This window comes from Saccopteryx bilineata, chromosome 1, assembly GCF_036850765.1.
Source record: "Saccopteryx bilineata isolate mSacBil1 chromosome 1, mSacBil1_pri_phased_curated, whole genome shotgun sequence".
Classification (NCBI taxonomy): Eukaryota; Metazoa; Chordata; class Mammalia; order Chiroptera; family Emballonuridae; genus Saccopteryx; species Saccopteryx bilineata.
The window spans coordinates 295878290-295900218 of NC_089490.1; the positions used below are offsets into that span (position 1 = coordinate 295878290).

General features: G+C 37.2%; 1 protein-coding gene across 2 annotated transcripts in view; it reads left to right on the top strand.

Moving 5' to 3' along the window:
* CDH6 (cadherin 6) overlaps positions 1-21929 on the top strand; it is a 125072-nt gene that overhangs the window by 88227 nt on the left and 14916 nt on the right. For both annotated transcript variants that reach the window (XM_066244124.1, XM_066244130.1), the window contains exons 3-7: positions 7793-8087; positions 11467-11586; positions 13575-13742; positions 16127-16314; positions 18199-18452. In XM_066244124.1, the coding sequence (XP_066100221.1) occupies positions 7793-8087; positions 11467-11586; positions 13575-13742; positions 16127-16314; positions 18199-18452 (1025 nt within the window). The remainder of the gene's footprint in view (positions 1-7792; positions 8088-11466; positions 11587-13574; positions 13743-16126; positions 16315-18198; positions 18453-21929) is intronic.

Genomic DNA, 21929 nt, shown 5'->3' on the forward strand with positions numbered 1-21929 from the left:
TTATTTAAGAGTTATCTAAAGAGACTGTGTTATTGAATCAGGAAGGCTTTATTGGATTGCACTAAATTATTGACTCAATATTCAACCTAATACAGAGTTCCTGATATTCAATGGGATTAGAGCTTGACAGATAAGCTATTTTAAAAAGGAAGGGAGCCACTATCTTTTCAGGGACCACTTCTATAGTTTGTTACTAAGGAAGTTTTCTGAACATGTAGGGCACCCCAAAAATAAGGGAGCTGCACCTTCCCTTGCATATCTGGGTGCAGTGTGAGGAAATATGGAATCCTGCAACTCAAAGGAAAAAGTGTTTCCATTTTAGCTGACACCACTGCTTTTGTCACCCCAGGCACCCACTCAAGCCTTCCTCTGCTTGCACTGAGCCCAGAAACCATGCCGTGCACTCATACTGGCTGCTACGTCATTTTCTCCCCTTAGTAAATCCAAACTTCTCCAAGAAGTCTTCCTAAACCATCAAAGATCAAACACATTCCCTGATTCCACCTTGTCCAACTTACAAGTTGCTTCTGCGCTGTTCTCCATCTTTTCATTTACCTTTTTATTCCTAATACTTAATAAAACTACTCAGGTGTCTAATTTCTGCTTCTATTCTGCACCTTTTACAAGCCTGCGTTGCAAGTTTGTGGACAGGTATTGTGTTTTTTATTTCCCGCCTTATGGAGCTCCATAGGTGGGACAAGAAGTGTTTTAAAATGGTATTGGCTGACAGTTAAATTATGTTTATTATGGAACAATGTTTCCATAAAATGGAGCATATTTCATTCATTACCCATTACTTTCAGCAACAGGACGATACTTGAAATATGGTTCAGTAAAATTTTGTTGCTACTTCACCCTTGGTAGGTGACTTCTGTCCCAGTACTGAGTGTAATTACAGTGGTCAGTGTACTCAGTGGACTTATAACTTTTTTGCTTTTTTCATCAAATACAAGTGAACTTATTATTGAATTGAGGTTGAATTAATTAGTAAAGAAATTTTTTTTAGATCTGAGACATTAAATTGTATTCCTCCCTCAGACTACTCAGATTAGATCATGTGCCTAATGTTTGGTAAATAAACTGCTAAATTATCTGGCAACTTCAGATACATATATTCTTGATACATAGAGTTATCCTAAAATAGAGTGAGAAAGGGGATTGATTGCCTTCTATGAGCCAGAAACTTCATTGATTATTGATATTTTATCCACTTTTATCTTTATAACATTCATTCATTTATTCTTTGCAATCATCAGTTATTAAGGGTCTATAATGTGTGTTAGATGCTAATAACACAGAAGTGAACCAGAAGGCTCGGTGCCTTCCTTCATGAAACTTGCAATCTAGCTCTTTGCTGATTAAAACATAAAAACAGCTGTGAAACAAGTCATCAAAAAACAGAATTCACCAATGGCTACAGGGGAATAAATTGAGAGTGCACAGCTAGAGAATCTAACTTAGACTAGCAGTTTAGGGAAGTCTTTCTTGAAGAGACAAAGATTATGCAGACCTGCTATGTGAGTTGGATTAACCAGGTGAAGATGTTCAAAAGGACTTTATGCCAAGGAGACCATATGCAGGGAGGCCTAGATGTGAAAGAGACTAAGAAACTGCAGAAAAGGCCCTGGTTGGGTAGCTCAGTTGGTTAGAGTGTTGTCTTGATATGCCAAGGTTCTGAGTTCAATCCCCAGTCAGGGCACATACAAAAATCAACCATTGAATGCATAAATAAGTGGAGCAACAAATCATTGTCTCTCCCTCTCTTCCTTCCCTCCATTTTACTCTCTCTTTCTAACATCAATAATAAATAAAGAAAAGAAAAAGAAACTGCAATAAGGAGAGTACCCTAGACCAAAGAAGGTGAAAGAAAGAATGGTGGCTGATGAGACTAGAGAGAGAGGCAGCAGCTGCAGTGCAATTTAGATGCCATGATAAGGAGTGGGAATGGGGCTTTATCCAGAGTAAAGAGAAAACATTGAAGGGTTTCATTAGAAGAGAGTGTCATATTAAGAGTGTTGTTAGTGTGGTAGTCACATAAGTTGGTCTAGCTACAGAGAGGGAAGGAAATTGAAAGGAAGCAAGACTGCATGTGTGTTTGGAGGCCATCAGTGCAATAGATGAATGACAAATGGTGGTGGCTTGGACCAAGGTAGCACCATTGGAAATGGAGACAAGTGAGTCAAGATACAGGTAAGAGGTAGAATTGACAGGAGCTGGTGGCCTAATAAATGTGGGATTGGAGGCAGAAGGGAGGGTCTATGATGACTCTGATGGCCCTTAGGGAGATGAGACATATAAGAGGAAGAACAGTTTTTAGAGAGAAGGGAAGAAGGTCAATTGGGAAGTTCTGAGAGTAAGATATTTAAGAAACTTCTCTAGGAATCAACTGTATCCTTGACTTTGGACCTCAGGAAAATGGTCTGCCCGAAGTTGTGTATAGATTTGGGCATCACTGGCACAAAAATGATAGTTGAATACATGAAAATAGGTAGATGATCTCATTTGAGGAAAGTATGTGAAATGAGACAGGACAAGATCCCCAGTCAGGGCACATACAAAAATCAACAACTGAATGCATAAATAAGTGGAGCAACAAATCAGTCTCTCTCTCTCTCTCTCTCTCTCTCTCTCTCTCTCTCCCTTCTTTCTATTTTACTCTCTAACATCAATAATAAATAAAGAAAAGAAAAAGAAACTGCAATAAAGAGAGTACTCTAGACCAAAGAATGTGAAAGAAAGAATGGTGGCCTAAGACATAGACCTAAAGTTTACCAACTTTGAAGGGACAACTAAATAAGGAATAGCTAGCAAAGTTAACTATTCTGAGTTCTGCATTATAGATGGCAGAATGAAAACTAAAATAATTTAACTAATTTATCTAAATAACAAGAAAGTCAGACCTAACTCTTTTCACCCTCAAAATCTACCTTCCTGTTCACAATGCACTTATTGAAGTATGTTTCTCTGAGCTATGCCTTCTGTTAAGCATTTTACATACATTATTTTATTAATTTTCAGAACAATGTACATGCAAACTAAGTACTACTGTTATTCCTATCATGTAGATGAGGAAACTGAGACTTGGAGAAATGGACTAAGTTCCCCAAGGTTATACAACTTAGTACCTAGCATGAAATTACACTCATTTCTTCCCCTTGTCCAAGTCTGTCTTATCATTATGATCATACTAGCTAAGGCAGTGGTTCTCAAACTTGAGCACTCATCAGAATTACCTAGAGAGTTTCTTAAAACACAAACTACTTGGCCCACTGAGTTTCTGGTTCTGGAGATAGGTGGGGCCTGAGAACTTGCATTTTTACCTAATCCCACCAACTTGCCACCATTATATGCTGTCACTAGTCATCTGATTTGTAAAAATAATCATCAGATATCAGTTAACTCATGCTAAATCATTAACACTTAAATATAGCATATTAAAAAATGCAATAGAAAATTGCATTAAAAGATACTTTTATTTACATAACCCTATAATCTCTAAAACAGAATTTACTTCTAATCCCTGCCATATACTTCAAGCTAGGTTGAAATTCTTCCAGACATAAATTCTACCCAACCAGCCTTTCACAGTCTTTACAACATCAAGTATACTTATTAGCATTATGTAGAGAAACGTATGTATACCAACAAATATACATATATATCTACCTCAGTTGAGCCTTAATTTGTCCTAACTCAATCGTAGATTTTCCTAATTTAAATCGATATTCAAGCTATTTAACACAAAGGTATTTTCTCTCTGTTGTGATACCTGTTTCTCCACCTTAATCCCAGTCAAACATCTTTTCATTACAGCTGTTCTCTGCTTGTCCTATGACATTTCAGATTGGAAACCACTGCAGTTTCTTAAAGACCCACATTGTACCTGCATTACGCTCTATGAACATATAGCCACAATCCAATTTTTTTATTTCAGAAAATAACAAAACATATAATTCCTACCCTAAACTTCCTTCAGGTTGTTGTAGGCACTTCCTTATGTGTGCCATGTAGGTAAGCTTTTGTTTAGATTTTATTTTTGGTCTAAACATATACTTAGAAGACTCAGTTTGGTTGGTTCCTGACTCGTAGTGACCCAGTGACAAGTAATAAGAGGAATGGGGCAGCAATCGCAAGGGACGTACACCACTAAAGTCGTACACGTAGTGTCATACCTCTGAACTGGAGTTAAAATCAAGTCGAAAGTTGGCACAAGTTGTTGGTAAAAAGGTGCTAGTGTTGCTTTGGTGACGCTCTCCTTGGGGCCACGTCCACAACCCAAATCTCTGTATTTATTTGCCAGGCACTATACTTCAAAAATAATAATAATAATGAATCAACAGAAAAACAAACAACCAAGAATTCCTTCTGGAACAAAATTCCATAGGTATTGCAAAGTCCTGCCAGCATCAGATGAGATGTGACTTTCTGCGGGAAGCAGATAATTTTTACTTGATGGTGAATCATTAAAAGTGAACCAGATGATTAAACTTAATGGAACAGCCACATTAAACTGAAATTAGTAAAAACATGCCTCCGGCAGCCTACAACCTTTTATTTGTTGTTGTTTAACTCCTGCCTTTTACAGTGGCTATGATGGATGACATCACAAAAGAAAAAGTCTCATTAAAATCCAAGTGCTCAATAAACCCCAAACGTCTGCCTGTCACCACCACCCCTCTTCCTGGCACTGATGTCTCGTGTTCCCTCTTTTCTCCAAGAAGAGAGGAGAGAATTGGTCCCAGGGCAGCTCAACGGAGGGGAAAAAAGTGGGGAAAGAATTAGACAAAAGCTTCCAGAGGTTTCCGTGCTGTGCACTCCATCAGCCACAGACTCTGCACTTGGAGGGGGTAAAGTTAAGTTGCTTTATTATCACACAATACCTGAGTGAAGAGATGCTTTTTTCCCACTAGTTTTCAAATACTGATAAATCAGGATCGGGATCGGGAGAGCCATCCCTGTTCACCCTCTTAGTTGGTGTCTCACTGCCCTTCCACACCGTCCCCAGTGTTTGTTCTATAAGTCATTGAAACGGTCTCCCCTGACAGCGAAAAATAAGTTTCTGATTACTTTTACCTGAATAAATCTTGTGGCCAGATGTGGTATTCACCTACTAAGTGTGCAACAATTACATACTGGGAGTGATGAAAGAACGGGCCAAGGGGAGTCTATAATCGAGTGGAATGCAGAATATAATAAATCACAGGAAAAACGGCAATTGCCTCCTGGTGGAAGAATACTGGCTTCTGATAACAGATTTCACCTTAGAGACTCCATGTATTTGCAAGATTGGGTTTCAAAGTCCTCACAACAAACTTCTCAAAGTCAAAAGAAGAGCAAACACATGCTTATTATAAACTCAAAGTTAATGAAAGTAATGATGTCTTGGATGTGTAAGGAGCTCTGTAATATATAAAACACGTGTGCTTTTATCACAAGTTTATGTAGAGATTAATGTAATATTTATATATAGGCTCTAATTAGATCCTCAAGACAGCCTTGTCCTCTAGCTCTTATTATTTTCATTTTACTGATAAGGAAACTGGCAGAGGGAGGTTAGTTGGCTCTGCTGCGACCCTACATTTGGTGGGGAAAAGAATGAGCAAGACCTGTACTTAGGGCTCCGGGTGCAGGGCGCCCACACTGTGCCAGGATGCTAACCATAGCTGCCCTGCAGCCAGGACCCAGTGGGCAGTGATGTTGGTTTCGTTACTCATGAGTTAATGAAATAGCTTTTTAAGAGCTCTCTTTAGTCATTAGAATTTGACGGTGGAGAGTTAAACTTCCCCCAGTGGCTCTTTCTGTGTAATCACAGTTTCAATGTTTTCTTAGCATATCACATTACACAAATCAGGGAGTACTCTTGTTTTACATTTCTTATTGCGTTCATCTCACTTCTAAGCAATTTCCTCCCCATTCGCATTTATCTTCCATTATTTCTGTCAAATTGCTTTCAAGGCTACTAATTGCATGAATAATACTCTCTTCCTCAAATCCTGCCATTAACCAGCATTAGCTGTATGGCATTGGACACAGTTTCCCATCTCTAAAATCCAGGAGGTCACACCCAGCAATCTATAAGACCTCTTCTTGCACTCAAATTTGAATCTGACGCTTGCACATGAGCTGTGTAATTTTGGAAACACTACATAAAATGGAATTTCAGTTATCTTGACTCTGAGACAAGATTCAGTTAGCTCCTGTTTCCCAAACTGTGTTTTCTAGAAACTGTTATGGGGAATATTAATATGGATCACACCCTGAAAGGGTTCTTTACATAAGAGAGTTCAGGAAAGCTCAGTTAAGTAAAGTCAAGTACAATTTTGAACTGTAGACATTCACAGCTTTCATATGCTAATTGGCACTGGTTGACTCTGAGAAAGAGGCAGAATATGAAGTATCTCCCAAATGTATTGAACCACAGAACCCTTTTGAATCAGCGTTTCATATAAATGATGTTCGATGTGATATACTTTTAGAAAGGCAGGGTTACATTATTTTAAGAATCCCTTTTTAAATCCCTTGAAATTCTACTTTCAAATGTTTATATAGATACTATTAATACTATACAGTATTAATTTCATGGAGTTTGTTTACCCATTTTTATTGTTGCCACAAATGTTGTTACGGGGCCCATACTCTGTTCAGACAGAGTTGAAATAAGGTAGAGATTAGCAGCCTTCACACTGAAACTAACTTGTCTGTATGCAGCTGATACTTATAACTGGTATCTGAAAATAGTTCTCCTCAATTAAAAGTACTTTTTGAATATTTGTAAATAGGGTTAGATTGGAAGACCTATGAGATACTGTCTAAACTTTTGCTGAAATGGGAAAAAGGGACCATGGGAAATAAGAGGAAGTCAACACTTTGGAAATGATCTTTGGGGTAGGTAACATGGGCTGCTCTCCAAGTTACAATCATCCTCTTCCACTTCAAAAGGATCTTCACATTCATTTAAGTCAGTCCTCTACCCAGACCCACTGCACTGACTGTTCATCTTATTACAGCCCCTGCTTAACTACCTTCTGGGCAGGACTCCACTACTTCATAAGACAGACCATTCAATATTCAATTTTAGGCTGGCTCTACTTTTCAGAGGTCCTTTCCCATGTTAAACTAAGATCTAAGTGTTAACTATTCTTACTCCAATGACCTTGTAAATTATCTAGTCAGGCGGTTGTCAAGCCAATGTCCACAGCAGCACTTAAGATGTTCTTCAAACGCTTCGAGTTGAATTTCATCCATCAATTCACAAATAAATACATTAATTTCATATTTACATAGAAAACTGATTATAATATCCATCATGTTAGATTCAAACAGATTTATTGGCTTCCCTATATTCAGTAGAGAGGCAGAGTGTACCCAGGTCTCTCTAATTCAAAAACCCAAATCCTTTCTTCAGTAATATATGGTTTCCCTGATGTGTCTGTGAACATAAAAGTGGGTGGTAGAGTATATTAGTAGAACCCAAAAGCTGCAGTAAAAAGTTTCATTCCAGCCAGTCTAACATGTCCTTGGGCACCTTGTGATTGCTCTGGCTTTCAGTTTTCCATTTTTTCAAATAAAGATTACTCAATGTCCTCCAAGCTCAGTTCCAGCGCTGGAAATTTCTATGATGGTAAGGAATCATGTTCATTAATGGTATTGACTATCAAAGGTTTAAGTAATAGTAAAAGAAAAAAAACTGTATCCCTTAGGAAGGATTGAATGAAAGCATGTATTGTAAAGACAAACAGTTTAGGATCACACTTTTGACTTTTACTTTCTTTAATTTTTTTTCCTATACTAGTTACATTCAGACCAAGATAGAGGAGATGGATCACTTAAATATATCCTTTCAGGAGATGGAGCAGGAGATCTCTTCATTATCAATGAAAACACAGGGGATATACAGGCCACCAGGAGGCTGGACAGGGAAGACAAACCTGTTTACATTCTTCGAGCTCAAGCTGTAAACAGAAGGACGGGGAGACCTGTGGAGCCTGAGTCTGAATTCATCATCAAGATCCATGACATCAACGACAATGAACCAATATTCACCAAGGAGGTTTACACAGCCACTGTTCCTGAAATGTCTGATGTCGGTGAGTGAGAGGTGATTTCAACCATGCAGTGCGTCTCCTCTAGTACATCAATTAAACACAGAATCCCATGAGTGACTGAGTTGAATAAATATATATGCTAAATTCTAAAAGTATCATATTTCAAACCATCTATTTGTAAGTACCCCTGTGTTTCCTAATATTACTCTAGTCTCATTTTATTATTATTTTTTAAGAAAACTGCCTTTTCTCTAAGGACGAGGGTATGAAAAGTGGCAGAATGAGAGGAGGGAGAAAACAGACCATCTCATCTACTTCTCCCACTCTAAATTCCCGCTCTAGCTCTTGGGCTGAAAAACAGCTTTCCTCTCTTGGCACATATTGGCATTAGGCACCACGTAATAATCTCCCCAATGGAAAACAAAAGCCGGGATTTACAAACTAAAGAGGAATGACTGTTGCTTTAAGTAACTGTGTATTTGGAGAAGAGACTCAGGAAATTTTACTTTAATCCATAAAATATATTCAAAGGATGTCTAGGAGAAACACCCTTTACTAATTGGTAGAAATAAAGACTTCTACGACATTAATATGGTAAATTAATATTTTGTGCAAATTTCTACCAATTTTAAAGTTATATGTGTGCATTTAATTTGGTTAGACTGGGAGAAGTTAAATAGAATTTCAACTAAGAAAAAGAATCCTACTGACATTACTCAGCCACATTAATATACTTCATGGGAGACAAGGACAAATATCCAACTACTTGTGTAAGGGTTATTATAATTTTCACTCAATGTCAAATTCAAAAGGGCTAAATTACATAATAAAATGTTTTTATAATTCTGAGTCATATATCAGACCTGTTTCAGTTCACAGTTCTAAGACTTTGAAAATATCTAATCCATGGAAATGATTGTAAAACATCTAAATTTTTCTCACAAAGCTGCTCCTCTCATTATTTGAAGCCACTTTTTGTTTTTTAAAAAATCATATGTCATCACCAAGAAAAGAGGAGGATTAGAATTCTTTAAAGAGGAAGATTTGTTAGAAATAATATTTTTTCAGTAGGTGGGAAAAGACAGGAAGAATTAAGAAAGGATAGCCTTATAGCCCCACCCAGGCAACCGTAACCAGATGTGCACGTTGTCACTGCCAACTAGCAGAGGTGCCACTGACTTTTAAAGCCATTATAGAATTAAATATGTAATACAAATATTTGGGGGTAGCTGACACAGAAACATGTTTTGAGAAAGAGAAGGCTTTTTCTAATTTGCACACAGGCATAGTTATCTTTATATTCATCATGACCATACATTAACATGTCTTTATTCTGATATATAAAGACATCTTAAAGAAATTACATAAAGAAACAACAACAGGTATAAATGAACTTTGATATCAAACAGACCTGCATTTGAAGTTATTTCTACTAATAAGCAGCAGTGTGGCATTGGGTAAATGACTGGGTTTCTCTGATCCTCCAGTTCCAGATCTAGAAAAAATAAATAATAAATGTCAACTTCTAAGGGTAATCATGAAGACAAAAGAAGCCAAGTACAGAGTCCCCCACCCCAGTACAATATTGGCAAGTAACAGGTGTTCAAAACATCTAGACGGTCATATTCTAAAAGCTATTAAATTTTGTATGAAGGTCAAATAAGAACGTGTTTGTTGACTTCTCCCATTAGCTCTCACTCTGAAATCATACAATGTTTTCATACATTCTCCCCAACTCCCTCCTTAAGTTGAAAGAATGCATACTCTATCTCATGCACCAACATGCTACATCCAGAGCATCCAACCTTAACACAGTATAATACATTTGTTCAATAACTGGTATTGGTTAGGGATTACAAAAGCAATGTAAAAATTTTAGTATTCCCGGCCCTGGCCAGTTGGCTCAGTGGTAGAGCGTCAGCCTGGCGAGTGGAAGTTCCAGGTTCAATTCCCGGTCATGGCACACAGGAGAAGCGCCCATCTGCTTCTCCACCCTTCCCCCTCTCCTTCCTCTCTGTCTCTCTCTTCCCCTCCCACAGCCAAGGCTCCATTGGAGCAAAGTTGACCCGGGCGTTGAGGATGGCTCCATGGCCCCTGCCTCAGGCACTAGAATGGCTCCGATTGCAGCAAAGCAACGCCCCAGATGGGCAGAGCATCACCCACTGGTGGACAAGCCGGGTGGATCCCAGTCCAGCGCATGTGGGAGTCTGTCTGACTGCCTACCCACTTCTAACTTTGGAAAAATACCAAAAAATAATAATAATAAATTTTTTTTTAGTATTCTCTAAATGCAACTTTCCTGCCTGGTTCATAGACAGAAGAAACTTGGTAGTATGCTTACTATTATTTAATGTGAATACCAAAAGTCAGCCATGAAATTATCTTAATCAGAAGGTCTTAGCCTTTTTGGAAGTACAGACCCTTTTGAGAATCAGATACAATCTATAGAACATTTAAAATATATGCATGCAAGCTTATACATAAAAATTTGCTGAAATTTTATGGGAGTTTTAATGGAAGGGAGTTAAGGATACTTTGAAGGATATTAGGCAAATGTGGTCCCCAAAATAAGACTTCTGATCTAAAACATCATAGTTTGCTTTGTACATTTAATTACAATTATTTTTTGGTATGATAAGTTCTAGATGTGCATCTACTGTTGTATCAATTAATTCTTTACTTAACCGAAAACTACCCCTTTTAAGGTTCAAGGCCTTTCAATCTCTTAGAGTTATCAGGTAGATTTATCACTTAGGATGCTTTTATTTGCAAGTAACAAAAACCCCAATTCAAACCAGTTTAAACACTGAAGTACTTATTGGTCCATTACTTAAGTCCAGAAATAAACTGGGCATTAGACATGGTTTGATTAGGATTCTAGCAATTTCTTTTTAATCCTTTGATTTATCCAGCCTTCTTCTGAGGCTGCCCATCTCTATGGTCACTAAATAGCTACTGCATTTGCAGGTTCCTCTTCAGCACATTACAGTCCAGGAGAAAGAGCCTTATGACACTGAACTTCCAGCAAACTGATGAGCAGCCCCCTGATTGGACAACCCCTAACTAGTAATCCCTGTGGACAAAGTAACACGAGATTCAGATTGACAAGGGCCTGGATTACTTCAAATAAGCACCCTAGCAAGAATCTTATCAAATGTCACCCTTGGAGATGGGTTGAGATCAGTTCCACCCAAAGTCGTAATTATTCCCATGCTTCCCTTTAACCTGCAGTATTTATAAAGAGTTCCCATTCCTTCAGAGTGAGGGAGTCAAAGCTTTTTAACTTAACACACTGATGAAGCCCCCCCACTCCTTGCCATGATAGTTTCATACAAAAGTAAGGTCATGCTTTCTCCTTCTGTGTGTGTATCTAGGGTCTGTAATGGGCCTGTAATATTCAATTTATGTTCTGTCATTACAGGCACATTTGTTGTCCAAGTCACTGCAACCGATGCTGATGATCCAACGTATGGGAACAGTGCTAAAGTTGTCTATAGCATCCTACAGGGGCAGCCCTACTTTTCAGTTGAATCAGAAACAGGTTAGAATTCCTTTCTGGCCTTCTTTCTACAATCTGTAATTTTAATTGACATGCTCAGCTAAGTTAGCATACTTTAATAAAACAATCTGTGCAACCGAATATTTTTAGATTTGTCTGCCAAAAAAAACAGTGATATATTTATAAACATAACAGCCAGATCATTTTAATCAAGAAATCTGACAATAGATCTTTCATCCACTATTTTTAAGTATGGTATATTCAGGGGGGAAAAAAAATTGCACATTACTTTTTATTTTCTTCCAGTTTGGGATGAAGCTAAAAGACCAATTATTTCATGTTGACCATTTACATAAAATTCCAATTTTTCTTCTTCTAGTTATCTGGCAGGTTTGCATTTTCCTACTATGCTCTGTAGCTAGATGTAGCTATAAAACTTATTTGGGCCAATATACTGTGGCAATGATGTGAGTTACTTCCAAGCGGAACGTTTAGACCTGGTGGGCAGCCCAGCATGTTCCCTTCCAGTTGCCACAACGGTCCTGGATGGGAACCAAAGCTGCGATGCATCTCTGGCCCAGAAATTGGAGTGTTATGAGGAGTACGGTTTCCTGCGGGCCTGCTCAGAGTAGAAGCAAACAATGAACTTTAGTTGCATTAAGACACTGAGACTTTGCATTGTTCATCCCCACTTCATTGCCTACCCTATCCAGACTGAGACAGCCCTAATAAAAGTGGATGGCCTTCATGGAATCCTATTTTCAACATCTTATTTTTCTGTACTTTCTCCACAAAACAGCACACTATCTTATAATAAATTATTTCAGTAAATGTCATTTGGACTGCCTATAAATTCTACACTTATTTTTATTATTATGAGTTGATTTTCTTGTAAACATTTTTCAAGCATCCATTATCCTTAGGAGAAATCAAAACCTTCCCAGATGACTACATCCAGTTGGAAATTGATGTGTTAAAGAGGGCCATTAAACTTGGAAAGAAGCCCAAGGAGAAAGAAAATGTTGAGTTTAAAAACAATGAGGATAAAAAAATTAGAATTATTCAAATTAAAGAATAAAAGGCTAAGGTATTTAAATAGAGGAATACCGTTATTTGGAGAACAGAAAGAAACTACATTTTTACTGAAGCTAGGACCGTAGAAATAAAATTTCCCTGTTGTCTGAACAATTCCTGTTTAAAAATAAAAAGGGTATTTTCAGCTTCAACACTAGAATGTGCTACCAGAAAGGTTATAATGCTTTCTCTGTTGATTTTTGAAAAAAGAAAAAAATGTTAATTTAAGCATAAAACCTACCTAGAGACTAGACAAGCTTTCAGAAGTTCTTCCAACTAATTATTTTATAACTACCTAACAACAGAGGTGAATTTTACCTAACTTAAGAGTGTTGGTCACTGCTGGGACCAGTTGAACTAATGTTCACATCAACTTTAGGAAAACTTAAATTCTCTTAGAGCATACAAGATGATAATTATGAAAGAACAGATGCTGTTCTTTTTAAAAAACCATAGTTTTGTGGTTTAGAAAATCCTCACAACATTCATTATAGTGGATATATGTGCTGAGTAATTAGCCAATTCAGTAAAGTGCAACTCAAGAATCAGTTCATGTATATGACTTTCTTAATAATGTCCTCATACTACACCTAAACATATCAAGCAGCTTCAGCAGTATACTATTGTGCCACATGCCAAATCACACTTTGCTGTGACATCTTATAACACTTATTTTTATACTACTTATAGTCTCTACTGTTGCAGGATTTGACTTACTCTTATTCTTATTCTCCTTGTACGCTAGGTGTTTTTTTTTATTAATGTATCTATCTCCTCTATGTGGTTTTAATTTCCTCCCATATAAAGTCTACCTATAATCATTTTTATGGCACCCATGACATCTGCATAGTGTTATACATATTGTAGATGACAACCTGTGTGTGTTTGCATAAATAAATGATTCCATAAAATATTTTTAATATATTCCTTTCCACTTCTGAATTTCATATCCATAGGTATCATTAAGACAGCTTTGCTCAACATGGATCGAGAAAACAGGGAGCAGTACCAAGTGGTGATTCAAGCCAAGGACATGGGCGGCCAGATGGGGGGATTATCTGGGACCACCACAGTGAACATCACGCTGACGGATGTCAACGACAACCCTCCCCGGTTTCCCCAGAGTAGGAACATTTGACTGATGACTTTCTTCTAAAACTCTAAATTGAACAACAATATTTATTTTCAGTTATCATTATTAATTGTCAAAATTAATGAACTTAGTAAGAACGGGCACTTTTATTAACAATGACTTGACAATGCTTAGACTCAGTAGATGTGAACATTTCTGTTCCTGCATTGGTAATTAGCTGAGCGATTTCTGATATGGCTGTCATTGTAAAAGCAACATTATTGTTTTATTTTTCCTTATTAAAAAGACAACCACAAATATAAATTTCCTTGCAGAGAACATATGTATACAAGCATGCTGCAATTTGTTAGGAAAAAATTTGACTTTATATTTTGTGGATTTAATCAGCCATGTAATCTCTTTTAAATCCTCATGAAGCTTCATAAGAGGAGAATTTATCATTTTACTGTTTCTAAAAATACATCTGTGGAAATAACTATGTACTTAATCCATTTGTACTCATAAATAGTTTTCTACATTGTGGTTAATTGAGATCCTGAAAGTCATCTCTAAAATCATTAACTCTCGTGATTACATAAGGAAGAAAAAGGAAAAACAACATTCATAAGCTCCCACTTTGTACCAAGTAGTACACTAGACCCTTTCCCAAAGAGCATTTCAAGTGGGTACTGGTTTTCATGTAATTTTTCTTCCAGAATCAAAATTTCTTTCTGACCATGGTCTACTAAGAAAATTACCTGAATCCTGTCTTCCCAGAGAAAATTGCTACCCATTATTAAACAGAAAATCCACTCACTCAATCACAGCATTTTTTTAAAGCCAATTCCGCTAATATGGGCTTCATTCATAATAGAGGTAGACAATGATCAACAGGAAATAGCTCTATTTTCTTTACTTTTTTTAACTACACTCCTCACAAAAACTAGGGGATCAGGGAACATGCAGATACTCCAGTACTTTCAGACTTTTGTATAGTGCACTTTCACCAATGAAATAAAAGTTGATTTTGCATCTCATTTGCATAATCATATAACTTTCTTTGGCTTGTTTGCTTTTCTGATGTTCTTGTTTAATTAAAAAAAATCAAATGCTTCTTTATCACTTCATATTCATTTTGAAATATTCTCTAATTTTTGTGAGCAGTATAATTAATCACAATTAGCTAAGTGCAAAAAACAGAATGGCTCACTAATTTCTGATTTCATGGGTAGGAGAAAGGTTTTAGGAATCCTAAAATATCCCCAGAGGCACGAAGTAAAAATATCAGGATTATCAGTACTTAACCCCAAGCCTCCTTTTCTAGATGGAAAGACCCTAGGGAAGGCTAAGAAAAGGTTTGACAGGCACCTTGATGCCAAAGTCCTTTCCCTCACTCTACTCTCTCCTTGGATAGCCTGTGATCACTAGTGGATAACGTGCCAGAGGCAAGGGAGGGGAGAATGGAGAAAGGGGCGGGCTATCCAAACGGAAGCTGAATGTACCAGAGGAAAACTTGGCCTATTAGCATCTTGCTAATGATAAGCCCAATACTTGGTGAACTAATCATACGGAAGGACAATATTCTAGCAGTATCATAGTCTAATTTTTTTCCAAAATAATTTGCTTGAATAATTAGCAAAATATATTGGATGAGAGAAGAATAAGGTTGTTTTATTTTTTTAGGCTCTTGGTACCCGCTGGCCTAGTACTCTCCTTAAACCAGTTTTGCAACTTGAGGACATTAGCCAAGTGTCTGTCTCTGAAATATAGGTTTTTAATTAGGAACATAAATTTGAGAAAGGGATGGAAAAATTTATGCAGAGAAAAAAAATAATATAATAAAACTTAAAAAAATAGTCAAAAGAAAAATATTAAGAGCTTTATCTCTGAATGCATTTATCTACATTCGTAACTGTGACTAGACCAGCTCTGTATTTGAGTGAATGTCGGCTAGGGTACATTCTCTAAATTGCTGTAATTTATTTTCACCTTCAGTTATTATTAGCAATGACAGAAAGAACTCTTTTTAAAAATGCCTAGTAATTGGCTTAAAGACACAGTGCAGGTTAAATTCTTTTCTATTCTTTCTGCTAGATTCCATTAACAGGAAGCTTTGAAACCTATACCCCTACCCCCTCCTCTAACAGTTCAGTCTTTCTCAAAATCACACCATAAACTTGAAAGCCTATCTACAGGACAAAAAAAAAGTGTTCTCCATTTGCAAATAGACAAGTATGAAGCAAAAGAAATATTCTTAACAATCATGAAAGTAAAGACATAAGGAGAATAGGGCACCATTAATTATTTTAAGGAAAGCACCAATCTGCCTGCATCCTTGGTGATGTCTGAAAGAACTGCTAGAAAATGGGTTTTGTTTCTGTTATTATACAATATACTTAGACTGCGTTTGACTTATATCTTTCTGGTGATTTATAGGTACATACCAGTTTAACACCCCTGAATCTTCTCCACCGGGCACACCAATTGGCAGGATCAGAGCCAGCGACGCCGATGTGGGAGAAAACGCAGCAATTGAGTACAGCATCACCGAGGGAGAGGGGCTGGACATGTTTGATGTCATCACTGACCAGGAAACCCAGGAAGGGATTATAACTGTCAAAGAGGTAACGCCATGGATTAAACACCATACAAACGAAAGCATTTACTTTTCTTTGGTCCCCAAGTAACTGGGGACAATTATATCTCACATGAACATTCCTCTAGATTCTCATTTCACTAATTAGTTTTTTAAAACACCAAGTCTAATTACATTGAGATCTCTTTGGTTAGCTTTTAGGGGTCTCCAGTAATTTTATGCCTTCATTAATTCCATACTTCCAATAAATTTTTATTAAGGACCTCCTAAGCTAATGAATAATAGAAACAAATGATATACATAAAAGTATATAAAATAAATAATATAAATGAATCAATAAATTAAAAGCCAGTGCCAGGTACTGTTCTAGATACTGGAAGTTTAATGGTCCATTCAACAGGAGGTCTTTGCTCCAAAGGAATGTCTAAGGTAGGGATAAAATAGGCAAGAAGCAAATAAACAGGTATAACTACAAATTCTGATGCATGCTTTGAAGAAAAAGAATCATATGAGCAATGATTTCAATGACCTTAATTAGAACTAGAGGAGATATTCAGACTACAAAAATAAATTAAGTAACACAACTTTCCTACAAGCTTTTAGCTGCTTTTTGAAACATAATAATATTTTCTTTATATATTCTGAATTCCTATTTGTCCTCTATGAACTTATTCATCAGTTCTCCCCCGAAATTGTCTAGAACCACAGAGCACTATACAGAAGTGTGACAAAAATTAAAAACCAATAAAGTGTTTTTGTCTCAAAGCTAAAAATAATATTAAGTTTGGTTACTTTTTTTAACTGAATTTGCTTTTATCAATATTTTCTCTCTCCTTTAGCACACTGATACATTTACTGATATATATAGTATAGGGAAATGGGAATAACAAGAAAATGATTTCCTCTGGAGCTTTGGATTACAGGTCTTAATAACTGGAAACACAATAAAACATGTTTAAATGACACTCAGACCAATGTTTTACACTATAATGTAATTAGGAAGCCCATTAGTGTGCATTAACCTTTTTAATTTTTCTGGTGCCTTATCAGATTCAAACTGAAATTTTGCCTAGCCGACTAAACCATATTCACTAACGTCTTGATTAATTGTGTTTCTAGTGAGCCTTGTCATATTATTATCTAAAACTGAAAGTCAGCAAAAAGCATTTGGGTCCACTATGTCTCCAGAAGCAGAGATTCTTTTCCTAAAGACCTCTGACAACAATGATCATTACTTCCTTTGGCAAGTAATTAGCCCAATGCCCTCATCATGATAACACTTGGAATATTTTATCACCTCATGCAAAAAAAAAAAAAGTTAATCTCTTTTATCTGAATGCGGAATAGGGAATTGTAATACAAGCCTGTGGTTCTCAATTGTGGCTACACATCAGAATTACTAAGGAAAGTGTTTAAAAGTATAGGTTCCCATCCCCCCTTCCCCAGGTATTTTAGTTTAATGATCCAGGGTGGGGCCCAGATATTGGCAAATTTTAAACACTTAGTTGGTGTTTAATTAAAGCCAGATGTAATGACATCTAACACAAAATAATCTACCACATATTTGCCAACTTGCCCCTGGTATAGCTCCCTTTAGTCACATAGAAGGATTTATTTTAAAGGGTGTCTAGCACACTCCCGCTTCCAAGTTCTCTTCCCTGACCATTACACCCTGTACCCCTGCACCTGCTTTCAAGACAACAGCAGGCATGGCTTCAGCCCATACTCTCATCAGGACCATGTGTCACCTGAATTCCCAGGCCTTTGCCCAACATCACACTGTGTAGTGATGTCTCTAAGCAATATGAACTTTTTTCATTTATCATTGATTTGCACTAAAAACAATTCATGTCTTGGCTTCCTGGGTTTCGGCTGCTTTAACTATGTCGCTTCCCCCCCACACCCACCCAAGCTCTTGGACTTTGAAAAGAAGAAAGTGTACACCCTCAAAGTGGAAGCCTCCAATCCCCATGTTGAACCCCGCTTTCTCTACCTGGGTCCATTCAAAGATTCAGCCACGGTGAGAATCATGGTGGAAGATGTCGATGAGCCCCCCGTCTTCAGCAAACTGGCTTACATCTTACAAATAAGAGAAGATGCTCAGATAAACACAACAATAGGCTCAGTCACAGCCCAAGACCCAGATGCTGCCAGAAATCCCGTCAAGTAAGTACATTTCTATGACACGTCCTTTTCCTGGGTTTCAGTCCATTTACATTCTAATACCTGACTGCAAATTGGAAAAGATGAATCCTTTTTATCCAATTTGACAGTAGTGTCTTCCTGAAAAACTACTCTAAAGAGCACCTTTTATCTCCTTGCTCAGTGTAAGTATTACTTTGGCAGCAGCATAAACTTTAAAGACAAAATTTGCCGAGGGAAAAACATAAAATGAGCTCTACGGAGCTCTCACATAGAAGTGGTACAAGGTAACACCACTGAATGGCCTGGGATTTTTTTTAAGGTCTTCGATTGTTAAAGAGTGGTATAGAGAAAGGACTGTGAGAGTCTGTTTTTCAAATGCGGAATACCTATTGTGAAACACTTCTATGCTCCATTTGGATGCGTAATTTTTTTTTGTTCTGCAGACGTGGATAAAAATGTGAACGGTTTCATGATCTATGTCTGTGAAATCCTGGGGAAATTAATAGAGCTGAATCCAATTTATACTATGTAAGCAAGCTCTATTTTCCTGGCACTTTCCTTACACCTTAGTTGTAAATCACGTTGCAAGAGAAGTCTCGCTGCTCTTTGAGACCCTGAAGCCTCAGTATTCTAGAATCTCATCATGAAAGTGCGGTAGTATACTAACCTCCAGCCTTCACTGACTCAATGAGAAAAGAGCTAAACCAGGGTGCCATTGTGTAAATGATTCCCCAGAAAGAAAGCAAGTAGGCTAAGAAGCTAGAGAAACTTGTGCCAGTGGGTCCACAAGTATATTCTAATCAGGACACCTGCCATGTGCCAGGCATGTTTGAGGCATTGGGGGAACAATAGAGAATACCGAGTCTTCATTTCATGAAGCTTACATTCCAATTGGGGCAGATAGAAATAAGCAACTGATAAATATTGTAATATGTCAGGTAAAAATAAATGTGAGCAATGAAATAACACAGTATGGAAGCAAAAGTTATACGGAGAACTATCTTAGATAATGTGGTCAGGCTTGGTCTTGGGAGGAAATAATTTGAGTCAATATTTTAATGAAATGAAAGGATGAACCATGCTGATATCTGGGAGAAGAACATTCCAAGAAGAGGAAAAACCAGGGGTAAAGTCTGATTGCTTGGCATGCAAGAGGAGTAACCAGGAGGCCTGTGAAGGTAGAAGAGTGGAGCAAGGCTGGCAGTGGTGAGGTCTGAGGCCATGGGGAGGTTTGATGGGTGGTGACAGTGGCAGATCCTATTGGGTAGGCCCTGGTAAAGATTGGATTTTACTCTGATTGAGATAAGAAGCCACTGGAGAGTTTTAAGTAGAAGCATTACCTAATCCAAAACTACTTTTTTTTTTAAGTGAAAGGAGGGGAGAGAGTGAGACAGACTCCTGCATACGCCCCAACTGGGATCCACCTAGCAACCCCTGTTTGGGGCTAATGCTCGGACCAACTGAGCTATCCTCAGTGTCTGAGGCCAACCAAGCCACTGGCTGAGAGAGAGAAAGAGAGAGAGAAGGGAGAGAGAAAGAGGGAGAGAAGTAGATGGTCACTTCTCATGTGTGCCCTGACTGCCCGAGATCAAACCTGGGACATCCACATACCAGGCCAATGCTCTATCTATTTAGCCAACCAGCCAGGGCCCAAAACTACTTTTTAAAAGGATCACACTGGCTGTGCATGAAGACTATTTTTGCAGATAAGAGTTTGAGGCTCTAAATCAGTCATTTTCTAGCTTTTTAGCCATTGAGCTCTTTGTTCAAACAAAGCCTATAGCAGTCTCATATCTAAACCACAAAAATGCCTATCTTACTTTCAGAGAATAACTTTAAATCCTTGGTAATATAGACTCTGTTGTTTTGTCATTCTGCTGAAATATCTGGGCTCCTTGAATTAGACCAGGGGTCAGGAACCTATGGCTCACGAGCAACATGTGGCTCTTTTGATGGCTGCATCTGGCTCACAGACAAATCTTTAATAAAAAAATAATAATAACGTTAAAAATATAAAACATTCTCATGTATTACAATTTATTTATTTCCTACCGCTCATGTTCATGGTTGCGGGTGGTTGGAGCCAATCACAGCTGTCCCCCGGGACAACAGCAAATTTTTATTGGATAATGTGTAATGTACATAGGTTGTTGTATGGCTCTCATGGAATTACACTTTAAAATATGTGGCATTCATGGCTCTCTCAGCCAAAAAGGTTCCTGACCCCTGAATTAGACTATGGTCAACCCAAAGTAGCCATATGAGAGCTCAATGTATTAAGTTCCTCTGTATGGACTTCACTTGTATAACACAAATAATTTTAAGTACTTTCACAACTATTCTCTCACTTGGAGCTTGTTCTAACTGTGTGAGGAAAAAAATCTTAGCAAGTCAATGTCAAGACCAATTTAAAGTTGTTAAAGTTGTTAAAGTGTTAAAGTTGAAGTTTACAAAAACAATCATCTGGTTACCTCTTTGATCGGTCAACATGTTTTTAGTTTAAACAGCAAATGTCTTCTGGAAACTTAGGCTACATTTTTATGTCTACTTTTCTTTTTATACCAAATATCATTTGCAAACACTATATCATATTATGTTTTGTGAAAATAAGGAGTTTGTCAAACTGGGTTGGCTGACAGCTAATTTTGAAGTTTTTCTGCCATCCTCCCTAGTAGATATGGATTTGATGTATAAATATAGATTTAAGGATGGAAATGCACACAAATATATTGCTGTATGCGTACATATTCCAGTGATTCCTTTTAAAAGATAAAATTAACTCTTATATTGGGGAAAATACACCCACATATAGTTTTTGGTTATTCAAGGCATACATACATATTGAGCAACTAGGTGCTAGACAATTAATGCTAAAGAAGTCTTTCAATTAATTAATTTGTGAATTATTTATTGCTAGAGAAGGTACATAATCAATGCTAAAGAAGTCTTCCCCTGAACACTGAAATATCATTATGAAGCCATGGCTCTTTAATTCTTCAATAACAAAAAATAATTTCATCCAATAAGTATCACAAATGACCTTTGAAAGAGTCTTGTAAGATGTCACTATGAATGCATATTGTGAAAAAATTATGTGCAAACACACTTTCATCTTAACCCACAAATTTTCCTAACTTGAAGTTTCATTAGAAGACAAATTATTGAATCACAGAAAACAATCACAATCACAGAATGACCTGCTACAATCACAATGGGTTTGATTACTTGTTCCTTATTGGTTATAATTACAATTAATGTGACTGTACAGCAAAGAGCCTGGATATAAGCTGGAAATACTTCAGAAAGAGAAACAACAAATAAATAAGGCTTTGTGTACAAGCATCTTTCCTAAACAATAAAGACATTTTAGGTTTCCTACTAATTTTTAAATTTCCCAATTAAAGGAAAATATGTATACATATGGTAATTAGCTTTAAAGAAAATAGTTTTTTTCTTTAAAATCAAAAGCTGACTTCACTAAAAGTTCCTCATCCCATA